We start from the raw sequence: 27,712 nt of genomic DNA, 5'->3' as shown, positions 1-27,712 counted from the left end.
CCCTCTAGAAGGGAAACCATGCCACTTCCACTCAAGTCTGTGTTTCTCCAGAGTCCCTGTCGAGGATTAAGTTCTGTGATTAAGCTAATTTAAGAGAGGTTTAATTATTTGATACCACACACACACACAAAAGAAGAAATCCCCAAACCAAACAGTATTACTGACTTTTGCTTCCCTTCCAAATGTGACATTTCCAAGCAGGTCTGTAATGGCAGTCTCAAAGGACCAGTGCAGTTCCCAGCACAGCCAAAGGACAACCTGTTGCTAAGCAACCAATACAAGTGCACTGCTCAACATTTATTTCATTTGGAAAGGGACACATTCTTTAAGTACTTTATCTTAGCTACCGTGCACAAAGAGTTTTCCAGGGTTTATCCAGGCCTGTGCACATGTGTAAAATATCCGTTTTTCACTAACGTGCAATGTAAAGAGCAGGTGCCAGACAAGAAGGTGCAAAACTGAAGGTTTGAAAAACTGGAACAAATATTTTAGCCATTTCTTGCATCAACATCCTGAAGTTGCCACTTCCTTACTGAATTTATATTATTTGACAATGCCTTAATAGCATTTATGTGGCTGAGCTTCTGCAGAGTTTACCAATGTCTGTCGATGCATCCTCTTTTGAAGGGTGCTGCATCATGCTTTTCCATCAGATACAAAGAAATACTTTCTCTCCAATAAAGAAAGGCCAGAATTGGATCCCCACTTCCCAGCCTGAAGCCTCCAAATCTCAGATTCTGTGATTGTTTCAGAAAAGCAGCTAAATAGTTTTGGAAAGAGCATTTGGTGCTGTACTTCTAACACCACTTTCACTTCAGTGCTTGTCCCTATAATGAAATAAAACCCTGTGGTTCTGCTAGGCTTGTGTTGACATATTTTTAATCAGCCCTGGCCTGAATAGGCTCCAGCTAAATTGTCCTGAAGGAATTGCTCACCATGGTTCCCAGTCTGAACCCACTCAAATAGAAATCAGATAATGCACGTCAAAAATATGAGAAGTTGGTCAATATCAAGAATGCAGTTTCATTTCTAATGTCTATAATAAATGCACATTTTTATTGCGTGTGATCCTAAAGGTGAAGAAAATGGCATTAACATCTGATATTGTACTGGTGGGAACCTATCTAACCTAAGGTGACTGAAGGGCCACACCAAGACCCTAAATCACCAGGTCCCAGAGTTGCTTTTGCTGATGATGTCACTCTCATTTCTCACACAGAAGCAGCTCTGCAACACATAACATCCTGCTGTGCAGAGGCTGCAGATCTTTTGGGGCTGGAAGTCAACTTGAAGAACCAGCCTGCATCACAGGAAGATTTCCATCATCCCCACATCACCATAGGTGAATCAGAGCTTCAGTCAGCCCAGCAGTTCAGCTCTCTGGGATGCATTATTTCTTCAGACGCCAAGATGGACAAAGAGATAGACACCAGATTAGCAAAGGCATACAGAGCATTTATTAAAGAGTCTGGAGCAATAAACACCTAAAAAAAAGTAGAAAGATTAGAGTCTACAGAGCCATTGCACTGTCTACTCTTTTATATGTGTCTGAATCACGGGTCATCTACTGCCACCACCTTCGACTCCTCAAGTGCTTCCATCAGTGCTGCCTCTGTACAATCCTAAACATCCACGGGACTGACTGTGTGACCAATGTCACTGTCCTTGAACAGGCAGGGGTCACCAGTATTGAGGCCATGCTACTGAGGACACAGCTGTGCTGGGCAGAGCACACCTCCAGGATGGAGGATCACCACCTCCCAAAGATTGTGCTCTATGGTGAACTTTCCACCAGCTGCTGCAACAGAGGAGCCCCAGAGAGGAGACACAAGGACTCCCTGAAACAATCCCTCAGCTTTGGCCATATTGACTGCCATCAGCAAGTGTGGGGAGAGTCTTTGAATCTTCATTCACAAAGCCAAGCCATGATCCTAAAGACACATAAGTGGTGCATAATTGTTAAGAGGCATGTGGGGCACACAATCTATGGCCCTTCTTAATGTATGTGGAAGAATACTTTTGGCTGGGTAATATGCATTTTAGTTCACCTCTGTGGTAGATGTAGCAAGTACATTCATTTACTCATCTTTACTCTTTACTCTTATTTTTTTCTGATCAGCTTTATGGCCCCATACATACACTCCAGGATGTAAATTATTTGTGTGTAGTTCATGAATGAGTACAGTTCAGGTCTTCTGGGCACACAAATGGTAAAATAAAAGTTTCTGTTCCTCCAGACGTTGTGATGGGGAGAGTTTCCGTCTGGTCATGACCTTCTGCCTGACAGCCCAATGAATTTAAGCTCAGGTCTGACTGGATAGGGCCACCTGAGAGGGCTGCAGGTTTTTCTGGCTGCTGTCAGCAACTCCTGCACCTCTGTTTCACACTCCAGAAGTTCACAACAGATGAAAACAGATAGCAAGAGCCATGTTAAAAACCATCCCGTGTTGCACTGGGACACAAGTATAGCATAGAGACTGAGAGGCAGAAGTCACTCAACTCACTGTTACCAGGCAGATTGTCTAAAGCATCAGTGAAGTTGTCTTGTTTTTAAAACACAAGCACTCAAAGTAGGTAGTGAGTAACTAAAAATGCTCTTGCTGGTACCCACAGTCACTCTTTCTGCTACTGATCCAATAATGATCATACTGGGTACAGACAGATGTCTTACTGTCCCTTTGATCAAGTGAAAGGGATACAAAAATTGCCTTTAATACTGTTATGGGTTCAAATTAAATATATATTTTTTAAATGAAATGCAGTGTGGGAGTGCTGCTCTGTTTGCAAGCTAAGCTGTGTCTTGGGAGCAGCAGCTAACAACCAGATCTTTTTTTAGAGCTGAGAGAAGTGAAGCAGTGTTAAAGAAATGCTGCTGATCTCTGCATGGTTGCCTGCAACTATGGTGACTTAAGAAATAAGGTTTCTCAGATGACTCAGATACACAAATGTCTTCCTACTCCTCTCCTTCTCCAGTGCTTTGACTTTATGTGCTTAAATAGGGAGCTGTCTTCCAGACATCCTTTTATTGAAGAACTCACCTTAACTCTTTGTCTCATGTCTATGGATTCATAGGGTTCATGACGCAGAATTCTCACAACTGGATCAATAATCCTTTCTTATGTCTGCTGCTGTATATGCAGGCACATTGCCTGCCAGCAGGCTAACACTACAGTTCTAGGTCATATAATGTAGCTGTCATAGTTGGGAGCAAGAGAGGAAATTTGCTGCTTAACCTGGCAGCCTGGTCATGAAGAGATTGGTTTTGATTTTGAGATGGAAATAATTGGTATTTTCAGTCCCGTGGTTTTGATCTGTTACTGTGAATTATTGGCTGTCCTGCTTTGTTTAGGGACTATTGTCCCAAAGCTGCTGCTTTCTCTCTTTTGAACACTCAGTCTTCAGTGATCTCAGATTGTGGAGAAGCACACCATCAAGCAAACAACCAGCCCTGTCACAAGGAGCTGACTTGAAGAATAAATCAAAAGCAGTCTTGCTTAATGAGTGAACAAGCAGGGAAATACAGCAGAGACTTTTTTTTTTCCTATTTTCTTTCTAAACAGGTTCAAACAACAAATCCAGAAAAAGGATGGAACAATACGGGCTACATCTTTTTTCAAGTTGCTTGATATCAAGTTGCAAGATTCACAGCAGCATTTGGTTTTGAAAAAAACTTATCATTTTCCACTAGAAATACATGAATCAATAAATGGTTAACCAGCTTCTGCAACAAGACACTGTGTAAATAGCATACATTGAAATCACCCTCTAAAGGAAATAAATAGCAGAGAAAAATACAACACAAATAAAAGGCAAGGATGTCTTGAGGAAAGAAGTGTGGGACTAAGTTGAGCCAAGGGCAAAACAGGAGATGGAGTTTCACAGAAAATCTGAGCTGGCTCCAGGTAACCTTAACTTGAAATTTATCTTAGACACTGCTTGCCATATTTGCTAGTGCATGCCACTGGTAATTACATAAGTAATCTGAGCTATTCTCCTCCTGAATCTTGAGCCAGCTGTAAGCACTAGTATGCAGTAGCATCTGTAATGTGCTAAGTGAACCAATAATCAGAAGGGGGGAATCAAGTGCAGATTTGGCTACAGTTCAGTATTTCCATGAATTGTTTTTTTTAATGTAACTTCAAAGAAAATGCAAGGGAAGGAAAAGAGAGTAGATGAGGAGATAGGATCAAGGGTATTTTATATGTTCTCTACAGATTATTTCAGAATCCAGGAGGGAGAAAGCAAAAACTGCAAGTCAGTTTTATTGAATGATTTTCAACCGTAAACAAGCTTCCATTTTAGATTTTGTGTAAAAGGAATCCCTTCACAATGCCAATATAAACTTAGGCTTTCCCTTTGCCCTCAGTCAGTTGTAGTTTATGCATTAACAGGCACTTTCTGCCAGAAGTCCTGGTTCTTCTAGAGAGCCACTCCTCTGGGGTTTGGGCTCCCTGGTTGGCCACTGTACCAGGCTCTCCTGATAAGGCAGCAGGTGGATCTGAACAGCAGCCCAAGTTAATAACCTGCTGATCCAGGGACAGGAAGGATAGTAGTGATTACACAGAAAACATTTTCACTGAAAGACTTGTTTCTCCTTTCACACTTCAAAAAATGAAAATTGATATTCATAGCCACATTTTACCTAAGGAATGGCCTGACCTAAAAAAGGTAATAAGAGTTTAGATATTCAGTGCTTTCTGTTATCAGCAACCATTTCTAACAATGTAATATTTGAAAAAACAATGAATGAAGTGTTCTTTTATAAATCTCTCCAAGCTTTTGTCTAATTTGATTTTTTTTTCAGATATTTGCATTGCATTACTTTGCAAAGCCAGAGTCCCAGTAACAAAGGAATAAAAGCTGGGCACTATTCCCCTCTTTTGATTTGGTCTAAAGCAATTGTATCTTCTTGTGCTGTGTTTTTTTGTGAGACCTAAAATTGTCAAGTAGTAGGCATAAATTCCACTTTCTTGATAAAACAAGAACTCTCAGGTTCCCAAATGGTATTGATTTTTGTTTTAAATAAGAGAAATAAGTAAATATTGGACAATATTAATGTTACCTAAGTCATAAGTCATTCACATCTTATATGCACAGGCATAAAATTCATTAACTTTGAGTGGGTTGACTCAGTATGGTTAGCTGCTGATGATGGTAATTTTACTAATATCTATATTTTTTTAGTTACTGGAAAGAAGTAGCATGTGGTATTAAGTAGTAGTGGAAGTAGCATATTGTATTACTAAGTCTCAGTTGTCACAACACTGAAGCTGTAAGTCAACTTGTCTGAACTTCAGATCTTTGCATGGTATTATTACTGTTAATCAATGACATAAATGTATTCTTGTCAGTATTAATTTTCATGATCCTGTGAAAAGTATTTGAGAATGGAAGCTGTTGCTTTGGCTTTCATGTAACAAATATAATCCTTATTTTAGATTATCAAAAGCCACGTAGTCATCTCATTCCAAATTAAGTTTTTGAGTTATTGTCTAAATAGTAAAATTCATGGTTCATTATGGAGATGTCTGATCTCTTTCTGACTCAGAAGTGATCACATCTCCAGTGCTGCAATGTGTACAGAAAAAGATCAAGGAAAATCATATGAATATACAATTTATACATGAATACATATAAAACTATTTGCAATTAAAAAGTGCATTCAGATTCCCAGGACAGCTGTTTTTTTTATAACACTTCAATGCTTCTGTTGATAAGAAATCAGAGCAGAATTGTGACTTGCATTGTAGCTTCTTTCCTTATTGTAATTCTGTGTTTGTTGTAGTTTGAATGAGCAGTCCCTGTGTCTGCCAGTAGTGTGGAGCCTCTTGATTTCATTGGGCTTGTCTTTGACAGCGAAAGAACAGTGTTATTCCAGCCATACTCTTACACATCTGACACACTAAGTGAAACTTTGTTTTATACTGTACATTTCTCTTCCTTAATTTTGAGGTTGATGATGGCAAATTCTCAGGTAAATATCAGGTAAATATTCCCATCTATCTTTGATTTTAAACATGACAGTCCAGATTCAGTTCAGCATTAGCCAGGGAGCAGCTGCTAAATGTAAACAGCATATTCAAAAAAGTACTGAGAAAACCTGGCATTGAGAAGATACATAAAATTATTTCTTCATTAGTAATGAAAATTAACATTGTTATGCAGAAAAACTCCTGGAAAGGAATACTTGTTTCCTTGCTTAGCTAGGAAATTATTTTTTAAACCTCTGTTGGAACTTCCTAGTTGTATTTCTAAAGGTTCCTCAGTGAAAAACACATATTCCCTAGACTATGCAGGTGAGATGACAGATATTTTTTAGAATAACTATGTCTGGTTTAGCTGGGTAGGATTTTAAATGTCTGGACTACAAAGAGAAGGTTGCTCTTGCTTGTTTCAGATTTCGTCGTCCTTGTTTGTGCAATACCCCCCAACAGCTATAAAATTTCTTCATTCTGATTTCAAATGATTGAAAAGTATTTTTATCTGTATACACCTTAAAAGTGCTTTAAAAATTACTGAGAGAAAATTACCCCAAGGATCCCTTGATGTGTATCAAGGCTGAATTTATTGCTGTCAGACCCTGTACCCCTGTGTTGCCTTTATTTATATCCTGATAACCAGGCAAATACCAATTTTTTAAAAGTTCATTTCCACCTGTTCTTTTTTGTTTCCTCTGTTCTAAAGATTGAGTGATTCAATGTTTTATTAATGGGTCTAGAAGAGAAAACAACTGTCAGAATTCCCTAGAGTCCTCTGAAAATTCAAGCCATTAATGGAGTTATTTACATCTCATGTATGGAAAACCAAGGAGGCAATCCTAACATGCACACAGAGTGCTAAACTCCTCTTTTTTCCAGCCTTCTAAATACTGAGCTTTGAAGCTGTAACCAGAAAATGCTATTATCAAGGTACTTCTTTAAGACCTTAGAACCCATATTAAGTATAAAAATTCATATAAGTAAATAAGGACAATGCATCCAACAAGTAACTGAGGGGAGAAAGAAGATAATAGATTAAAAAACAAACTAGTGATTTTCCCTATTATTTAAGTGCTCCTTGAGCACCTTTAAGGTACTCATTTCCTCTCATCACAATTGCAATTAGCATGGAGCTAGTGAAAATTAAGTTTTCATTAAGAGTCATACACAAAATTTTCTCTCAATTTTAAGTATTTTATATACATAATACCATAAGTTTATGAATATAAGACATAGCTAAATAAAACACACATAGCCTCAGGCATTAGCTGAAGCCAGGAGGCTTGGTTCTGCCTGCTCACTTCAGGGAAGCTCACAGGGGCATTAAATAATTATTTGTTATCACAGAAAATGAGGAGTGTATTGAAATTATTTACATTCCATTGAAAGAAATGTGGGCTTTTGCTTATTTTCCTTTGACACATTTCTTTACAGGAAGACAGCATTGTTTTCAGTCTTCTATGGTATTCTAACTTTTCATTTATTTCTAATCTGGTAATTTATGAAAATAAAAGGAAATCATAATCTTTTGGAGGTTTGGGGTTTTTTTGCGTAAGCAATTTTGAACCTTTCTAGAAGAATCAATGAGCATCTGAGTTTCATTTTAGCTTCTCTTGGCTGTTTAAACATTAATAGAGACTGACCTTCAATCCTGCTGCTGAATCATGACAGCTGAAAGTGGAATCAATACGAGGTTGTGCTAATGATTAACTGATCACAGATTGGAAAATAAGCAGCTCCATCTTTTTTATGACAAATTCTTCATTTCAATTTTTTTTTCTTTATTAAAATAACTACAGTCAGAACCTCAGTTTATTAAGGAACTTCAAGCACTCTGAAATCAGTTACTTAAAAATTACTTACTTTAAAATTTTATTGAACTGGGAGCTAAAAGTTCAGATCCTCAAACACCATTAGTCCAAACCAGTTAAATTTCAGTACTACTGCTCAAGTCAGTGGGGTTACTCATAGGTTCAAAGCTGAGCATATGCTAAGTTTTTCTCCTGAAGTGCTTGATTGTAAGAGCTGAGACTTTGACTATTATTGTTGAGCACTAACTAACACTGGCTTTTTCTTTTTTCCTCCACAGAGATATGGGTATGGTGGATGGGTACAGCTGGATCATCACTGCAAGGTTTGGGCTCTTTGTGCTCCACGCTGATCTTGGCATCAGAAGTGCAAACTCAGAGTAAATCCATTAAAAAGCAAACTGACAATAAGAGTGGCTATGTCTTTGATATATATTTCTTTAGAGGTCTATTCTTCTATGAAGTTAGTTATTTGTCTCAGTTGTCTGAAATTCAGACGTGATGGCAATATAGGAATTCTATTCTGAAAACTAAGAGGATAAGTTATAGAAAAAGAGTACTTAGCACTTCCAGGTTGACAGTGCCTCTCCCTATTTGGAGTAACCTTATAAAGAAAATAGTACCCAATATTCTTCATTGTTTCTTTTTGGGACTTAGCTAATTCATTCACTCCCTGTAGGGATTCAATTTTTATCATTTTTAGAGAAGACTTGCATCTTCAAGGTAACCAGGATATTTAAGTATACAGTTCCTAGTTGTTTCAGTGAAACTAAACATTTCCCTCCTCTCCTCATGACTTTGCAAGATCATATTTCTTTGTGATTGTATATATGCATATAGTAATTGGGGAAAAAAGCTGATAAAATGGATACAACTCTGTCTGTTTATAGGAACCTAGTGATAATACACACTGCTGTCATTCTATAACATGGAGGGCTATGCTGACAAATGCCTGACAACCTTTTATGAAAAGGGACCACAGAATATGAAGGTTGGGAACTGAGAATGATGAGCAAACAAGTTCTATATAGAAATTTCAGACCTGAAATTCAGATTTCAGGCATGGGAGGAGAGATAAATCCACCTGCTGAACCTGTGTGGATGGCACACCACCTCAGGTATGTGGCAGACGCAGGACGAGGAGAGTTGTTGGAGATGTTTTTAGCAGTCTAGCTGTTTGTTGCAGCTCTGATGCTAAAATTCCTGGCTATAAATAGTTTGCAAAGGAACTTTGTGGCAAGCCAGTAACAGCCTTGTACACTCCACAGAGAATCCTGTCTAGCTCACTTCTCTCTGAAAATGTTGCGTGAAAAAAGTGCATGGCAAAATAAGGTCTTGTTCAGATGTGTGAAGCTGGGAATTAACTCTTAAGATTTTAAGAAAAGGAAAAGCTTTTCATATTTTGTGAAGAAGCATCAGGGTCAAATTGGAAGAAAATTACATGTATTTTTAAAGACATACAACTGGGGATGTGACCAAGTGGTTTAGCGATGGGATAATTTTAAATGTCACTTGCAGAACCAAACCAGCCTTCTGGACTTAATTCTTAAATAACTCTCTCCTAATTTCCACAGAAATTAATTAAAGCCTTTAAATATCAGATGATGTCTAGGATGGGGTGGGATGGGATGAAATAGCATAGCATAGAATGGAATAGAATTTTAGGATAGGATAGGACAGGACAGAACAGGACAAAACAGAACAGATATCATGATATAATGTATGATAGAATTCTTCATCTGTGCTCTTAAAAAAAATCTCTTAACCTTGCAAATAAAAATCTTTTGTCTTTTATGTTTTCTGCCCAGCATTCATTGCTTTGGAACCTTAATCTTTTTTCCTGATCCTTGTTTCATTCTTACTACTGCAAAAAGTCTTGAGAATTGTTTCCCTCTTGAAAGGTCTGAGTAATTCCTTATTTTAAAAATACCATGTGCAGATAAGTGGCAGTGCCTACAGACTGTAGCAGAATGACTCATTTTCCAGCCACAGTGTTGTTCAACCAGATCTCTCTGGCCCTACATACATAAGCATCAACCTATTGAAATGATCACGTTCTGCTTTCCTGCATAATCAAGTTTGTTGCTGCCAACACAGAGTGATGTGAGCTTAGCCCTGACCTGCAGCCTTGACCTGCCCACAAAGAATCAGCTAATGCAAATGGAAATAGCACTGTTCAATTCATTCTTCAATGAGAACAGCACATGGCTTATTTGAAACCTTTCTTACCTTGCAAACTTTATTGCAGCATTCAGAGAACAGCTCCGCTTACGCCCCGAATGCTTTTATGGTTATTAAGCAATCTGCAGCAATGCCCTGATCTTCTCTGAAAGTCTTGGAGTGTATGGCTGGAGTAAACCTTTCTGTCAGGCTGGAAAATCAGTTTTTACATGAACCTGAAGTATCTTATCAGAGGATCAGGCTATATAGCTGTTATTGCTGACTGTAGTATTTCAAGTAATTTTCACAACCTGCCCTACAGCTAACAAGTTTGCCAAGGCAGCACAGTTAGATTTGTTGAAGAGGGTTTTAAAATATTCATTGCAGCAGTGTATTTGGGAGTGATGTATGAAGTAAGTAACAAATTCAAGGTTAAGAACAGTGACTTCTCAAAAGGAGGGCATAGAAACCCAGCTCTGTAAGAAGTAGTGACATTTTACTAGTTATTTCTGGATTAGCATACTAGTAGGGAATATTCTGATTTCACAGGTCTTTTATTTAGACAAGATTCTAAATTAATTGATTTTGTCTGTCATTACAAGTCAATAGAAGCATGTGGATACAACTGTAAGAGACTATTGACTTGGCTTAATGTGACAGTGCTGTGCCTGTCTCTTTGGACAACTGACAAATCAACTAAAAATTAAGTTTAAAAAGAAAGCTTCCTTATTGATAGTGAAAGGAACAGCATTAAACTTCATGCCTGTGATAATATTTTGAATGTGGAAAGTTTGGGAATTGGTGACATATGGGCAAGGTATTACACTAATTAAGGTAACAGTTTTATACTGTGTTTAGATTTTGCTAGGGTTTTTTTTTTTCCCCTCTTAGCAAATCTTTCAACCATTTTTCTTTTTTTTTTTTTCCAAGGAGAAAATGTAATCTGAAAATAAAATCATAGGTCTGCTTTTGTCTCAGTATAACTGGTGATAAGAAACAGTTGGACTGAAATCAACGGAGTTGGACAATTTTTTCTCTGACTGGAATCATGATGCTATTGACTTTTAAAACACAAACATACCCAAGGGGGAAATTTAGCACGGATTTAATTAGAACATGGTTTTGAGGTCATAATTTGGTTGGAGGATAAAGTTGGATTAAGGCACCTGATATCTTTTCCAAACAAACGCAGAGTGATATACATTGCAAAAGAAAGAGGAATTTTTTTTTATTATTACAATGAATTCATGCCACCAAAACTGGAAGTGACTATTTTAAAGTAGTCCTTGATTAAAAATACCTACTGAATAAAAATAAAAGAATAAAATTCTGCCACTGAATCTCTGTAGGAAGCGCAGTATACTCAAGGAACTATAACTTAGTACCTAGTACTTTGTCTCATTTATAATAAATGAAAATGTCATTTCACAGGACCAGGCAAAGATGATGAAGGATGGAAAGGTTTTTAGAGTTATTCAAGAGAACTGCTGGGATCCAGAAGTACGGATTAAAGAGATGGACCTCTCAGGTACCTCCATAAAGGAAATGAAATAATGATGTCTCATGTAGAAAAACAGCCATGTCTCTATTAGTGTATCTGAAAGTGTGCAATAACAATATCAAAGTTAAAAGAATTAGCTTTAGCATACTTATTCATCAGTTTAAATCTGTTGAAAGTCCCATCACTTACCTCACTTTTGAGGAGCAATTTATTCCCCACATGGGCTCATTGCTTTTGGTAGGATTGTTAATAGAGTAAAGAAGTAGCTGACATAAGGATGGCTGACTGTGGACTTGGAAAGGCAACATCCAGTTCAGATATAAAAGAAATTTATGTGAAAAGAGGAAGCTCTACTAATTTTTTTCCAAAAAGATTCTATTTACTCTAAGGATTTTTTGTATGTTTGTTTCCTTTTGTAATACTTTCTTCCATTTAGAGGCTGCAACTTCATTCTGAATTTTTGCTAGAGAACTCTGAGCCAAGGGAACTGGTACCATTACTTTCTCAGAAAATAAAGTTCTCCTGATTTAGAAAGAAGCATATCTGGATGTCAAATTTGTAAATCTATTTTCCATCAAGTTACTTACATGCCATTAAATAAAGTTTGTAAGATGAGAGACAGGGAATGGGAGAAGAAACTTCAGTCTGATCCATTATTTCTGTTGGTTCTTATTAACACTATAATTCCAAATTACCTTGTGAAATGTTACATTACTAAAGATTATTTGTTCTTAGATTGAGGCCTGGGTTATTCCCTTCATTAGTTTCTCTGTAGACACAACTTGAAAATCTTCTCCAACTTCTCATAAGGAATAAACATCTGAATTACTTCAAAAATCTGATATTTTATAAGTAGTATCTTTATTATTATAGTTTCCTTCTCTCATGGGATAGCATGTTAGGAGCTACTTTGAGTCATTTGTATCGAGGTTTCCTGCAACATGTAACACAAGCAAATTCAGGAACTCAAGGGCTGGTGGGTAATCCCTGTAAAAACAACTTAGGTAATTTCCAGCAACTTCATTTTCACCCAGGAGAAGCAGTATTTCCAACTCCAACCATTTAATAGGAATGCTGCAATGTCTTTGCAGCCTCTCTGATACTTGCTGCCTTGACTGGACTGTGATGATTCCCTGGGTTAGCTCAGGGATTCTGGGGATTTCCACATCATTCAGCAACCATGTGGATCAGAAACAGCCTTTGGGCACCCTAGATATTTCCCTCAACACTAGTGGCAAGTTTCTGCAAACCAGTTCTGCCCCATCCACATGCTGCAGAGAAGGGGAAAGTACATGAATAATTTTTTCCAATTTTTTCAGCATCTCTACAAGAAAAAACACTTGTCATAAAGCCAACACCATAATATTTCTCCACAAACAGTGCTCACTGGGTAAAAAAAAATTTAAAAATCTATAGCTATGTGTTACAGCACCATCTGGTGTCTTATGCCATAAAAATGTCCCCTTTCATTACAGTACTCCTAAGTCACAGACATCAGACAAATTTAGTGTAAAATAAAAAACCAACAACATTTTTAACATTTTTTAACATTAATAATTGTTGTTTTTTTTTTAATCAGGTGTTACAGTCCAAGCCCTTTCTACAGTCCCTGTAATGTTCAGCTACTGGGTATGTTCCTGCTGCATATTTTTAAATTCATGTGTTATGAATTTTTTTTTTAATAAATGCATCCAGCTATAAATTAGGTGACTGGAATAGTCACTGAAGCACCAAAGTAATTGGTAATGGGTAATTGTTCTGTTGTGAAAAACAAAGGGACAAAAAAATAGTCCAGATATCAGAAGAGCCAGCACAGGGTGTCCTGGCAAAGCTCCACTCTGCTTTGCCCAGTAAGAAAGGATGAGAAAACAACAGAATTTCTTCTGGGGACAAAATGGGGGTATCTGGAAATGGGATGAGACTTTTCACACAGCATGAACCTATGGTTCCAGGATAAACATATTTATAAAGATTCCACGAAAGCTAAACATCAATCAGTATTTTCTCATGAAAAAAAAACAAATATATATATATATATATTTGTAGTCTTGTCCCACTTTCTTTTAAATGTGGCATGGGACTCATTAACCTAGAATGCTTTGAATCTAAAAACTCAGTAGCAAATTTAAATTAATACGTTCCCTGTATGGCAATCTTGAATGCATCAAAGGACTAAAGTCAGTCTGAGAAAAATAAATCATAGTAAAATGCTTTTCTAAGTGCATTTTTAACTTGACTGCTTAGCTAGGTGTACAAGTTGAATTGTTATATGTAAATATATATGATAAATTAAAAATCATTGTGTTTAGCCCACATATTAGTAACACTGATCTTCAGATTTTCTTTTTGGTGATATATCTTTAAAAATTTTATTCTGGGATTTATTGGAAAACTTTCCAGTAAATATGCATTAGAGGAAAACATGGGAAATATTGGATATAAATTGCAGTTCCCTTATTAGAGTTATTACTGTTATCTCCTATATGTTAAAGAGCTTTGCTCAAGTGTGTAGAGTCACATCTCACATTTCTCTTTTTTTTTCTCTTCAGCTTCAATAATAGGAGACTAAATATTCATTGCTACTTTTAAAAATTATATGCTGAGGTTTTGGCATTGGGATAAACAAAATCAGAGGACTGATTTACACAAAAGACCAGATATTTAAATGCATCAGCAGCTTGGGCTCTATTACAATCATCCTGAGCAGTAAAGGCAGCAGCATTTGATAAAATATTTAAGACAAGAATCAGAACTGCTCTGTAGTGAAATGAGGCAACCAGGTGCCACTAATTGCCAGGTAGTGGGCATGAGCTTGTGTTAAGCCCACCTGTGCCTGATTAGGGTTAATTGGCCCCCTAATCCTGCTCCTGCGCAGTTGGTGCCTGCCCTGATCAGGCACAGGTGGGCTTAACACAAGTTCATGCCCACTACCTGGCAATTAGTGGCACCTGGTTGCCTCATTTCACTACACTGCACCCAGAGGTTTTAAAGCAGCAGAATTTCCAGCCATTCAGAACTGTAAAGTAAATTTTAGGTTGAAACCCTATCTCTGAATTGTTTGCAGTTGACATTTATCCAACGTGTTCCAAAGGTGCTAACATTTGTGAACTGTACTTTAGTGTGCTATTCTGCTTAATATCTCACCAGGCCAAGCCTCAGGACACTTTTGATCTAGCCCAGATATTAAATAATGACTTAGCTGCTACAGTAAGAAAGTACCCCAAGAGGTTCATTGGCTTGGGCACGTTACCTCTGCAAGCTCCAGACCTGGCTGTGAAGGAAATGCATCGGTGTGTGATTGAGCTGGGATTTCCTGGGGTACAGATAGGATCTCATGTCAATGACTGGGACCTGAATGCACCAGAACTGTATGATGTTTATGCTGTGAGTAATTGTTTCTTTCCTTATTTGGAGGACTTCTGTGACATGGAATTCACTAAAATCTAAAAGTCTGAAAGTGTCTTGGGACATTCAGTCATCAATGAAATTCAGAGATACATTTATAGATACATTTAATACAACTGAGCTTTCTCACCTGCTTCGGATCAGAGAGATACAGCTTTAATTATACATGATCATTCATTATAGGAAACAATGACAATAATACAATAGCAAACATTCTGAAACATAGTTTATAATAATGCATAACAAAATCTTTTTATGATAGGAGCTCTGACTGCTAGGTTGCCTTCTTGGTTTGTGAGTGTCAGTGCAGTAGCAAATACACCATTTCTGCAATTTGCTTTTGGGTTCAAGTTAGCTGCATTCAGTCCTGCTAAGATAAATGATAAAGCTTCCTGAGATTTTCAGAGATACCTAAAGAGCCAAAGTACAATACAGAATTATGCAAATGGGACCCAAAGTTCCAAACTGCATGTATTTATCATAAAATGAATTCCTAAATTGTGCTTCTTAAATAGCCTGAGGTCCAGGTGAGAATGTTTTTTTGTCTAAATTGTGGGGCTTAGTCAATGTACATTCTGTGTCTGTTTCACAGGTTATTATTGCTGTCAGCTTGAAATTGATCCATGGAGGTTATTTTTCCAAATGCTCAATTTATTCAAGGATCCTGCTAGTCCAGCATCTGGGCTCTTTGTTTTTATGATCATACACAGTTATCAACTTCCACTTCTGCAGAAGCCCATGTTCACAGACTCACAGCATGACTGAGGTCGGAAGGGACCTATGGAAGTTATCTGTCCTCAGCTCAGGTCAGGCCACCTAGACCCCATCGCCCAGGACCATGTCCTGATGGCTTTTGTATACCTCCAAAGATAATGATTCCAGAACCTCTCTGGGCAACCTGTGCCAGTGCTCAGTCACCCCTGCAGTAAAAAAAGTGTTTCCTGATATTTAGAGTAAGTTTCCTGTGTTTCAGTTTGTGCCCATTGCCTCTGGTCCTGTTACAGGGCACCACAGAGAGAAGCCTGGCTCCATCCTCTTTACACACCCCTTCAGGTATTTCTATACATAAATGATCCCCCTGAACCTTCTCTTCTGGAGGCTAAACAGTTCCAGCTCTGCTGGTTCCTTATAGGAAAGATGCTCCAGCTTCATCATTTTTGGACTCCCTCCAGTAGCTCCATTTCTCCCTTATACTGGCATCTCATACTGGGATCTCTTTCTTATATTGTACATTCTTCAGCTTATGTTTGACCATGTAGGAAGTAACTTCTATCACTATCAGATACATCCCTGGGTAACAAAGATTGTGAAATTAAGCCATATTTGGTAACCCTTCATCCACCTACCAAGCCAGCTACTGAATTACTATTTTTAGTTTACAAACCTAGACAGCAATTACTCCCTACAATCCAAAAGTTACTGCTTTATTGATGCATGCATGAGTAAATAAATCCAAATTTTTCAAATGTGTGATAATCTCCTTAGCAACAAAAGGAGGTGCAGAAATACATCTGACAAAATGAAGCTGTTACATCCAAGCATATGAATGACACTGATGACTGTACTTAAATTTAATCATGTAGTTAAATTACTCTGTCAGAATCAGCATCCTATATTGTTCTTCTGGTTTAATTTCCAAATATTTCAGTAGTTTTGCAAAAAATTAATATATGCTTGAGTGGAGATGGGTTATTGATCAGAATACAGCTAGATTTGAAACTCTCAGTTTTAACTTTTTTTGTTTTTAAACAAGACAGAAGGCCAAGGGGGACAAATGTTGTGCAACAGCAATGAAAATTCCTGAATGCAGCTGGAACAGTTATGCAAAATCATTCTAAAGTGGTTCTATAAAACATTATGAGAAATTAATCCTCACATGTATAATGAAACCAGAAAGAATTCTAGTTTGAACCAAATTTTATACAGCTAAAAAAGCATTTTCATTCTGCATTAATCCAAGAAACACTTGGCTTACTAAAAAGATATTATTATCAGTGTTCTCAATGCTGCAGTCTCCAAAATAACTTTAAAACTTGGTGAGACTCATAACTTTAAAACTCAGCATGTGGCCCACAAAGTAAATAAACCAAACTATTGCTTATACTTCTTATTTCTGGGCCCATTTTTATTACCCTACTGATGATCAGTACAATTTTGCAGGCAATCTTTGAAACATTGCTGAGAACTAAGGTGCATTTTGGTATGATTAGTGAAAATTTAGATTTTTTTTTTTTATACTGCAGGCTGCTGAAAAATTAAATTGCTGTCTCTTTGTACATCCCTGGGACATGCAGCTGAATGGAAGGATGTCCAAATATTGGTTTCCCTGGCTAATAGGTGAGTGTGTATTTACTTTGTTTAATCTACACTTATGAACTGTCACTGCATTATTGCCCAGAAGATTGTTACAAAGGTACTAACACAGAGAAAAACTCCAATATTTTTCTATCAATTTTTTTTTTTTTAAATCAATTACTGTGATTAACTCAGAACTATATTGTGTAAGTGGAGGAAGGTTATACTGCTACTTAGAGATTATTAGGCCTTACTTACTCTATTTTGCATTGCTTTTGAGGCACAGATGAGAGGAGAACATGGTGTGTTTCAGACTTTTCTTTGAGCTAGGAAGACTGGGGAATCAAGCCTGTACTGTGCAGTTCAGGACATACTAAATCTGTCTGTCAGCTGCCCAAGTGATGTAGGATAACAACTAGGCTTGGAATGCAGTAGCTGCCAGTCCTGTGGCCTCATTTCAGGTAATTAATGTTCAACTCCATGTTCCTCTAATAGAAATAATGCATAACTTTGGCAGCTGTTTTGTAACTTATTTTTTCACTTGGTTCTAGACTAATAAAGGAAAATTAAGAAAACACTTAAAACTTAAATAGGAAAAAAAACCCAAACCCCTCATACAATAAAAGTGTTTTTGTTCTCAGGCATGCCAGCAGAAACAACCATGGCCATTTGCTCCATGATTATGGGAGGAATTTTTGAAAAATTTCCTAGGCTGAAAGTTTGCTTTGCACATGGAGGTAAGTCATAGACCACGTAAAGCACCTGCTCCTTGGTTGAGCCTGGTACAATTCTATTATCTGGTATGCCAGACAGTAGGGTTACCACTTTAATCCTGCCACCAGATGAGTACTGTCACCCCAAGGAAGGTGCCTGCCAGATCAGCTGCTTGTATGAACACTCTGTAGCCTCTAAGAGCCAGTGTCTGAACTGTTACTTTAAGGGAAACAAGGAGGAAGGGAAGGCAGGAGATGGTTTGGGGAAAGGGACAAGGAAGCAGCAGAAGAAATTTGGGTACCAGCGTAGTGAAGAAGTAGGGAAAACAGAAAGAAGCTAATGAAAGGGAAGGAATAAAAGAATTGCTGGTGCAGAGCAATTTCATTCTGAAAATGACAATAAAATTCACAGATTCCTACTGATAATGTGGGATAAAATGTCTTCTGGCAGGTGGAGCTTTTCCATACACAGTGGGGAGAATCTCCCATGGGTTTAACGTGCGCCCTGATTTGTGTGCTGTGGATAATAAAGTGGATCCAAGAAAATACCTTGGCTCATTTTACACAGACTCTCTTGTCCATGATCACAGTGCACTAAGGCTGCTAACAAATGTAATAGGAGAGGTGAGTTTTAATGCTTCCAAAGCAGGTGAGTCATTCTTTATTTAACTCTCTATGAAACAGCAGAAGATGAAAGGAAGAAGAAAGCAGGAAGAAGACAGCATATCCACCCACAAAAATCAGAACCTGAGCTATTGCAAACTGATATGCTTCTGCCATGTTGATAATGTTTCTACTAGATGGATGTGGTGGGTTTAATCCAGGAAACTGTGCCCTGTGAAGCTTAGTTCAGTGAGGCTACTCCTTCTGTGAGGGTGTTCAGGATGGGACTGCAAGCAAAGAATGCTTCAGTTGGAACCTTGTTTTCAAATGGCTTAATTTTCAAATTCAAGTGTATGCTTGAAGAAATCAAATTGTACTTCTACTTGGGAAGTTACAGTCAGTAATAAAGTTTTTGTGGTGATCCTGGAAAGCACATGAAACATGACTATAAAATGTGCAAAGAAACTAACATGTAGCCTAATGCCATTAGAAACAAGTCAGATAAAACTCAGGTCAGTTTACTTGTCAAAAAATCTGCTAATAAACTGAAAGTATGAAAAAGTTCTTACAGCAGCAGTGGGGATTAACTCAGGTGGCATTTGTTATATTCTTGAAGTACATATACTTCAATTGCTTTTTTTTTTTTTTTTTTTTTTTGTCAGTGCTACTTCCAGTCACCTCTGTGTAACCCAGATGGGTTACTAGCAAAATACTGGGGCTCCAGCCTCATGTTGACTTCTGTTAATTTCTGTTGCTAACCTCTGAATAGCAACTATACCCTGATCAACAGTCCAGGACTTCTAACTGTGCATTACTTCTGAATCAAACTGTAGCTCACAGCAATCAAGTGGCTTGTAAGTACTTTTTACAATAAATTTAAAAATTTTACCAGATGCACTTCCATTTCACAAGATACCCAAAGGCTTCTAGAGTAACACTTGAGCACTTGCCTTCTGTTATCTCCTTTTCTAAAGAGTCTCCCCAAATCTACACTGTGTTCATCCTAAGTATATCCTCATTCTGCATGCAGCTATAGTGCAGCAGGGATGAGTCAAGCTCTTGCATTTTAAATTGCCATGTTTGGGTGGCATCAGATTCCATTTTTGAATGCCAAGGAAACAAGATCTGCCCCTGTACTCAGCACTGGAGAGGCCACACCTCAAGTCCTGTGTCCAGTTCTGGGCCCCTCAGTTCAGGAAGGAGATTGAGGTCCTGGAGAAGGTCCAAAGGAGGCAACTGGGCTGGTGAAGGGACTCCAGCACAAGTCCTATGAGGAGAGGCTGAGGGAGCTGGGGCTGTTCAGCCTGGAGAAGAGGAGGCTCAGAGGAGACCTCATCACTCTCTACAACTCCCTGAAAGGAGGTTGGAGCCAGGGGGGGGTTGGGCTCTTTTCCCAGGCAACTCTCATCAACACAAGAGGGCATGGTCTCAAGTTGTGCCAGGGGAGGTTTAGGTTGGATATTAGAAAGAATTTCTTTATGGAGAGGGTGATCAGACATTGGAATGGGCTGCCCAGGGAAGTAGTGGATTCTCCATCCCTGGAGATATTTCAAAAGAGCCTGGATGTGGCACTGAGTGCCATGGGCTGGGAACCACGGGGGGAGTGGATCAAGGGTTGGACTTGATGATCTCTGAGGTCCCTTCCAACCCAGATGATTCTGTGATTCTAAGATCACTTGACTGTTTCTTTTCTTCCATTTCAAAATATTGGAAGACATGTTTTGCCATTGTTGGAAAGACCTTGGTAAATCAGAAGCTGTGTGACTCAATGGATTCTTTTTTTCTGGGCTGAGTCTGTTATTAAGCTGAGCTATAGATGTCACGTTAGAAACGTGACAGAAAGCACAACAGGATGTTTAATACATAGCTGGCAATTTTGTTTTACCTAGTCTAGGATGCAAGTCTCATCCCAGTTGTGCTTTAGACTAACAAGTTAGCTTTGTCTCTCAAGGTTGCTCTAAGCTGTTGTGGGAAAGCTGTTGATTTAACACTAGACTTAAACTGTAATTTCTTGATCTTCCTATGACACAACACATGGACTCTGGACCTTAATCGTGATGAGCCTTGGCAACTGAAATTCAGTTGTTTGAGAAGAGTGAGGTTATGGGGTGTAATTCAGTAACCTGAGTCACTCAGCAATAGACTCTCTAGTGTCTTGTTTATTTCCCCAACAGATTTCTGAAATGAAGTTTTTTAATGCAATAAATTTGACCAGTGTACTACCTGGGATGTTGGTGTCTTCTTTAATTTTCCTCTGAGTATTTTGAGCTCAAGAAATGTGACATCAAGTGGAACTTGACTGCTGAAAAGCATGACTCAAATCCCAAAAACTTAAATGCTCTTAACAGTCGGGAGAACTTAAAACACACAAAAAATAAGTGCATTTTCTTTCTTCTTTACATACCCTAAGGCATCTTATACTTGAAAAAAAAAAAAAAAAAAAGATTAACGTCACATTTTCAAACTTCACTGTGTAACCATTAAGATTTAAAAACTTTCCCTCTCTTTCCAACCAAAGCTGATGTTCTCACATAATACCATACCACAAGTCAAATGCCACAAACAATTGCCACAGACCTCAGTGGTTCCACTGCAGCCATTTGTTGGCAGAATAACAAATATTAGATGAATAAATGCTGGGCTAAAAACAAAGTTAGTTGGTCTTGCAGGTGACACTTTAATTTCATGAGCTGAAGGTTTGAAATAGGACAGCTCTCTGGAGTACAGCTAAGAGCTGTGCAGGAAAGGCATCAGGGTGTGTGAGGATGTGCTTAGCCATGGCTTCAGGTCCTTAGGGAAACACCTTTACTTGGCATCAGAATGTAATGTGTTGGGTTTGAACTTATGAATATTAAAATCCAGTGTCAGCTGTGATGAGTCATGTGCATTTAACTCCATCCCCTCTTAGTTTGGTGCAGGTTAATTGGAGCCCATCCCACTTAAAGGAAGCAGAAGTATAAACTTCTGAGCAAGAATGTTGTGAAGACTGCAAAATTGCTGCAGTCCTTTCACTCCGTGGTGAGGTAGCCTGAAGTGGATATAAATAAACCCCAAATCCCTAATGATGCTGGCTATAAAAAGTGAATAACCAGGCTGGCAGTGGATTAAATGACTCAGTGTATCTCTGCAAAAACTTCTCCATGGTGATTCTTCAAGAGCCATCACCCAAATGTCAGATATTCTCTGGCCAGAAGTTGGAGCTGAACTGGCTACAGCAATTTGGCTTTTTTTTTTTGAGACATGCCCTGGCAGTTAGAAAGGAGGTGAGATTCAAGGAAATATATTTTTTACAGATATAATAGGATGAACTAGTGCTTTCTGAAGTTAATTTTAAGATTCAGGTCCCTATTACTGTGAAAAAAAGTTGTGTTGAGCCAGAGGGTCCACTGAGGTTACTCAGTAGCCATGTGTAGCTTTTTAAAAAGAGGGATGCACTAACCAAGGTATTGAATTATAAATCCTTCAGGGAAAAGTGACTTTATTGCCATCCTTTGAAAAAATATAACAACACAGCTATTATACTAGGGGCATTATTTCTCTGCAGAGACTTCCCTGAGGCTGGTTGCTGAAGGCAGGTGTTGTGATCCCCTTTTTATACTTGGGTACAAAAATGAAGCTCAAAGAGTACAAATGAAAAGCCTAATATCACTAGTAACAGAGCAATAGTGCTGCCTCTAAATTTTTCTTATTAATTTACAGCTCTTAATTTTACTGTCAATGAATAGATCCCACAAGTAGCTGTGAAACGTTTTAAATTGGAGGAAAAGAAAAATATAATTGACATAAATGTATTATTCCAGTTGGGATTTCGTTCTGCTTTGGTATATAGATGTAAATAAAAATGTGCAAACCTTCTTGGCTTACTTAACCTTGAGCTATAAAAAGCTGCACAAATACTGCATTTCCTTCTCCTTTACTTAGAAACCCATTTTCTCTTATAAACCAACCATGTTTACTGGTTGAGAGGTTTTTGTACATAGCATGCATTCGATTTTCTGATCTGAATAAAATGTTTTGGTATCAAATATTTTATATTTATATATTTATAATATTTTATATTTAATATTATAAATAAAATCATGCATTTAGCTGTTTAAGTAAATGCAGATCCCAATATGTTTTGTTTAATCTATACTCAGAACTTGATTTAGTAGACAAGGAGTATAAATTATCTATTCAATCTTATGGCAAGGCTTCTATAATAAATTATAACACAACAATAGAGGACAGAACAACAGAATGTGAATCTTCTGCTAGGATTTTGTATAAGGTTCTGTATAGGTTCTTCCAGAGACTCTTGGGTGACATCTACCGGAGGTAAAAAAAATGAAAAAGCAGTATTTGACAAATAAGAAAAACTAGTAATTTAATAAAATAATTGAAACATATTTTCTTGACACTATTTCAGTATTGGCAACTGAATTTAAATATTGTAACAAGTGCCCCAGATTCATGAGCTTAACTACAGATTCATGAGACATTTAAAAAAATATTTTTTTAATGAAAACTGTGCTTTTCAAATATTCATGTTTCCATAAGATGAAGCTTAGAGGAAAACAGAGTTCTGATAAAATCAAGAGATTTGGCAGGATGTGCTGTCTAAGTCAAATAAAATGGGGTAATATCATTCCAGTGTGAAAATGAGCCCACAGCAATGTGGGTCTACTGAGGATCTGCCTTTGTCTTTTCATCCTTGATAACAGGAATGACACATACAGATTTTTATTGAATTTTCTTTTTGCTAACTTGCTTTCAGAAATAATTCATTTCGTGTGACTCATATTCTTATACACGTTTCAAACATACATCTGCTATGCAATCACATTTAAAGCCACACTTAAAACATTAAAGACTTCTGAAAAAACATCAAATTTTCTAAACGAGACATTGATTTTGTTATCTGAAGCTGAATACCAGTTCAATTAAATTAAATACTTCTTTTTATTTAAGTGTTTGTAGTAGTTCTGCATCGTACCATGCTTTAAGTAGTGTAACTGCAGTTATTACAGCTTTTACAGGAGCACACAAAAGATCTTTTTTGTTGCTTTGTAATTTTTATTACACGTTCTTATCACATATATTTAATCCTAATTCTGTATTTGTCTGTATAGTCAAGAATTTCAGATTCAGTATTGCAGACCCAGGCTTCTCTTCTGAGTTTATCTAAAAGAAATGCATCAAAATGTGGCAAAATGAAACTCTGAGCAACCTGATCTATTTGAGGGTGTCCCTGCTTTCTGCAGGGAGACTTGGAGTAGGTGACTTTTAGAGGTCCTTTCCAGCCCAAATTATTCTACAAAAACCTCTCATACTCATTCGGAACAGCACAAAACACTGCAGAGCAGCAACAAACATGAAAAAGAACCACAAAGTAAGTGAAGAAAATGGGAGGAGGAAATCTCTGTGTCCTTTACTGACCATTTAATTATGACAACACTTCACCAAATTAACCACTGCTTTTCAGGCAAACCATGGATTCCTTCCTGTTACATTTCACATCAGCACCAGAGTACAGAAATCAGACTCAGGAGGAAAGTGCCATTTGTGTTGTGTTCACCTGAGCAGAACAGGCTCATTCCCATGGGCCTGGGATTTGCTGTTTGAACTATCAGAATAAAAATACACCAAAATTTCATTAGACTCCACAAAAATTATTTACAAAAAACCTTGACTTTTTTTAAAACTTAAACTCACTCAATGAACTCTTGAGTCATCATTTTCAAGCTTTTTTCCTAATGGAAGTTGGAACTCAAAGATTATCTCCATATTCACTGTAATAATTAATTGGTCCAATATTTTGGTGTAATTTCCTGTGGTTTATTACAAATTACAGAAAAATGTGCAAATATGTTGTTTAGTGGTACTACAAAATGTACAGCTTTATTTATTATTATTATTATTCCTAGGACAAAGTTATTCTGGGGACAGACTACCCTTTTCCACTTGGGGAACTGGAACCTGGAAAACTCATTGATTCAATGGAAGATTTTGACATTAAACTGAAGGTATGATCTTTACATTTGGCAGTTTTGGCTCTCCTCCTTTTTAAACCTCTGGTTCTAGAGCTGAGACATAACATTGAAAAACTCAGTGTAGAAATCCCACTGATTTTTGTAAAGACTGGAAGAGGCCTTTTAGTCTGTGCAGCCGTTCTTTTTAAAGCATGAGAAAAAGCATTTGAGTAAAACCAGAGTTAAACACCAGCAAACATGTTTGATGTGTTTTGTTTTCACAGGATAAACTCAAGGCTGGCAATGCTCTGGAATTTTTGGGTCTCAGCAGAAAACAATTTGAATAATTATGAAGATCTTAAAGAGACCAAACTTTGGAAATAATGCTGCATCCTTAGGGATACTTCTATTCCCATGTGCAATTACACTGATGAAAAAATAAATCTGGCAAGTGTATTACAGTCTAGTGTTAAGGCAAGGGCACAGGGAATGAGTATGCACAGGTACTGCTGTGCATTTGAGGGTTTAGATTGTCTTTAGACACTTCTGAAACCCCTGCTTTCATTAAAAAAAGGAAAGATTTCATCTTTTGCAGTTGTAATAAGAATCTCAGAATGATAATCAATGCTGTGTTACTAGGGCTTGATTCCCAGGAAGACAGAACTGAGAAAATTGACCTGTACCCATTACATTTCAGCCTTTGTTATGCCACATAAACAGCATTTAGAAGACTCTGAAAACAGAATTTAAACATCAAGTTGTTGGTGCCAGATAAAAAAGCAACGTTTGCCTCCATCCACCCCTTGAAACATCAGTGTACCACACTTTAAGTATATCCACTGGCACTTTGTAAATGTTGTGACAGGATGGAAAAGGTCTGCGTGAGGACTTGTCATTTTCAGCTGCTGCCCACACCCCTGGCAACTTGCTCACCAGAACAACTTGAACAATATGGCTGTAGGTGCAGAAATAATGTATTTGCGTGGGTAATGCTTTGTGTGTCACTGTCAAAATAAATACCACTGTTTAGCAACAGTATGGTTTAATGTTATCTTCCTTAAAAAATACATCTTAAAAGGTTGAATACTATAAATGTTGAAATGTCAGTGCCCTACCTAGTACGAGTCCTGCTTTAGGAAATGAAAAGATAGATTATTTTATTGATTTTTTTTTCATTTTTCTCTCTTGAGTGCACAAAGAAAATCCTCCTACAAGGATTTTATTTGAGTCAGAAAAATGTGGAGGAGCACTTGCAGTCTCGTGGGATCATTTTTGGTAGTACCATTCTTCTGCTTATTCTTAGAACACCCCAGGAAAAATAAAAGCAGAGGGAATTTATTTTGTAGCTGTGTCCTTATGACACATCCTGAACCTGGAGGATGTTGAACTGATACCAGCCTCTGTTGGACTACAAAGAAGTCTTTGTCCTTTTCTACAGCATCCAAAAAAAAACCCAAAACAAATCAAGAAGTGGTTTCTGCAGGTTAATTTTACATTTCTGTACCTATTGCATTTGGATCTTTACTATATTATTGCTTCTCCCAAATTGTTCCATAGAAGACTGATGGGCAGCAGGTTTAGGCCCTGGGATTATCAGGTTTCCATGTAAAGGAAGAGAAGACCCAGACAAAACAGTTTTAACAATATTAGTTTTCCTCAGCTATGCAAGATTTCTGCAGAACTTTTCATCTAAATATCTACATGCAATTGATGAAGTACTTAAATGTATGATTTTTCAACCGAATTGTTTTGTTAACATCTCAAGAGCAGAAGAAAGGCAACTTTGGTTTCATATGATATTCTTTTATTTCAGCAAATTTGATTTTCACAGATGTTTAAATGGATCTAAGAGGAAAATACATTGTTATTCCTCCAATACATTTTAGTTGGGTTAATTCTTCCATTTTTCTAAATGAACAAAACCTCTTAATTTAGTGAGAATGCAGTGTTGTATCTCTGGGGACTGAGGGCTGGAACCTCCCCAATAGTAAGGACAGTATTTAATTACCTTAACCTGTGACTGATTGGGTGACTGCAGCACTCTGCATGGCAATTAATTAATGTGCATACCCTGCATAAATTATATTAATTATGCACTGCCATTATTTAATTACATTCAACTTAGTCACAATTTGTTAAGGTTTTACAGACAGGGCTATATAACATCTTCTTTGTTTTTAAATAAGGAAGCTCCTGGAAAATTCTAATTATATAATCAGATATCAAACATTCTTAATGCTCTTCTACCAATTATTGAAGGAATAAAAATTTTAACACCCAAAGTCCATGAGTTTTAGTGATTCAAACAATGAGGTAAAACATTGCACCTCAAGATGGTCCAAGGCATAAAAAAATGAAAGCAAAAAGCTCCTGATCCCTATTGCAGTTAAATTTTCTCTGCACATGCAAAATCTTATCAGACTTTCAGTTAAGATCAGATAAGTAATGCCCATTTGTCTGCTACATTATACATCTCTCTGCTCTGTTGAGTCCACTTTTAAAATGATGGCTGCTTGTATAAAAATTGCAGCTGAAGTTGGATAAAAACTTGTTGCAACATAATTTTCAGTGAACAAAACCACTCTGGAGTGGTAGTGGCATATGTTACACATGAGCAGAATGCCTGGAGCTCTCATTTTAATCAGTTATATCCAAAAAGTGACATTTGGCAGTGTGTTATTATTTAAGGGTGAAATACAAGCAGGCAAATGTTCAGAAAGTCAACTTAATCCTTTGGTGTAGCTCAAGTGTAACGTAGGAGAGGTTCAGACAAGTTCAGGTTCACTACAACGTGAGCACATGCATCTTCTCCATGGTTTGGAGAGCAATGGACTAGATGGACATGACACAGCTTTAATTCTGCCTTTTTGGTGCCAATTCCTAGAGAAATACCTGTTAGTTCTTGTTTATATAGGTGTGAATATCACGCTCACCATATATGCAAAATTCTGGAATTGTGTGACTTTCAAGTATTCCTGCACTTGCCTTGATGTTTGCTACTCCCAGTGCCAGGGAAGACAACCAGAGGCAGTTTCAGTGTTTTTCTACCAGAACGGCTGTAGTGTCTTCAAACACATCCAAAACCTTTCCACCTTCTTCCAGCAGCCCCTTATTTGCAGCTCTTCTCTGCCCAACACAATAACCAGTTCACATATCTAAGTATTTTAGCCCTTAAAACAGGAGTTCTTTTATTCTGGAGTCACCATGCAACATCTTTCAAATCCGCACCAATCTAAACAGCAGCTGAGTGTGGGAGGCTCAGGCTGAATGGAGGGAAAAGTATTAAAAAGAGTCGTTT

At 37.5% G+C, this 27,712-nt stretch overlaps 1 protein-coding gene across 5 annotated transcripts; it reads left to right on the top strand.

Annotated features, from left to right (window-relative positions):
- The first annotated feature begins 4,519 nt into the window (after positions 1-4,519).
- Positions 4,520-26,650, top strand: ACMSD (aminocarboxymuconate semialdehyde decarboxylase). 5 transcript variants are annotated; one of them, XM_008494342.2, is made up of 10 exons: positions 4,520-4,668; positions 8,068-8,112; positions 11,378-11,474; positions 13,027-13,076; positions 14,595-14,831; positions 17,096-17,189; positions 17,789-17,884; positions 18,312-18,484; positions 24,370-24,468; positions 24,699-26,649. In XM_008494342.2, the coding sequence occupies exons 1-10, from the start codon at positions 4,612-4,614 to the stop codon at positions 24,759-24,761; spliced, it is 1,011 nt and encodes a 336-aa protein (XP_008492564.1). In that variant the 5' UTR covers positions 4,520-4,611; the 3' UTR covers positions 24,762-26,649. The 5 variants fall into 5 exon arrangements, with proteins under 5 accessions (XP_008492564.1, XP_030310545.1, XP_030310543.1 ...); XM_030454683.1 differs by lacking the exon at positions 4,520-4,668 and adding an exon at positions 6,687-6,908; XM_030454685.1 differs by lacking the exon at positions 11,378-11,474 and having other exon boundaries at positions 4,561-4,668; positions 24,699-26,650.
- The last annotated feature ends 1,062 nt before the right edge of the window (positions 26,651-27,712 follow it).

The sequence above is a fragment of the Calypte anna genome, chromosome 7 (assembly GCF_003957555.1).
Source record: "Calypte anna isolate BGI_N300 chromosome 7, bCalAnn1_v1.p, whole genome shotgun sequence".
Taxonomy (NCBI): domain Eukaryota; kingdom Metazoa; phylum Chordata; class Aves; order Apodiformes; family Trochilidae; genus Calypte; species Calypte anna.
Note: the sequence above shows the minus strand (reverse complement) of the source record. Positions and strands in the feature narration are given on the sequence as shown.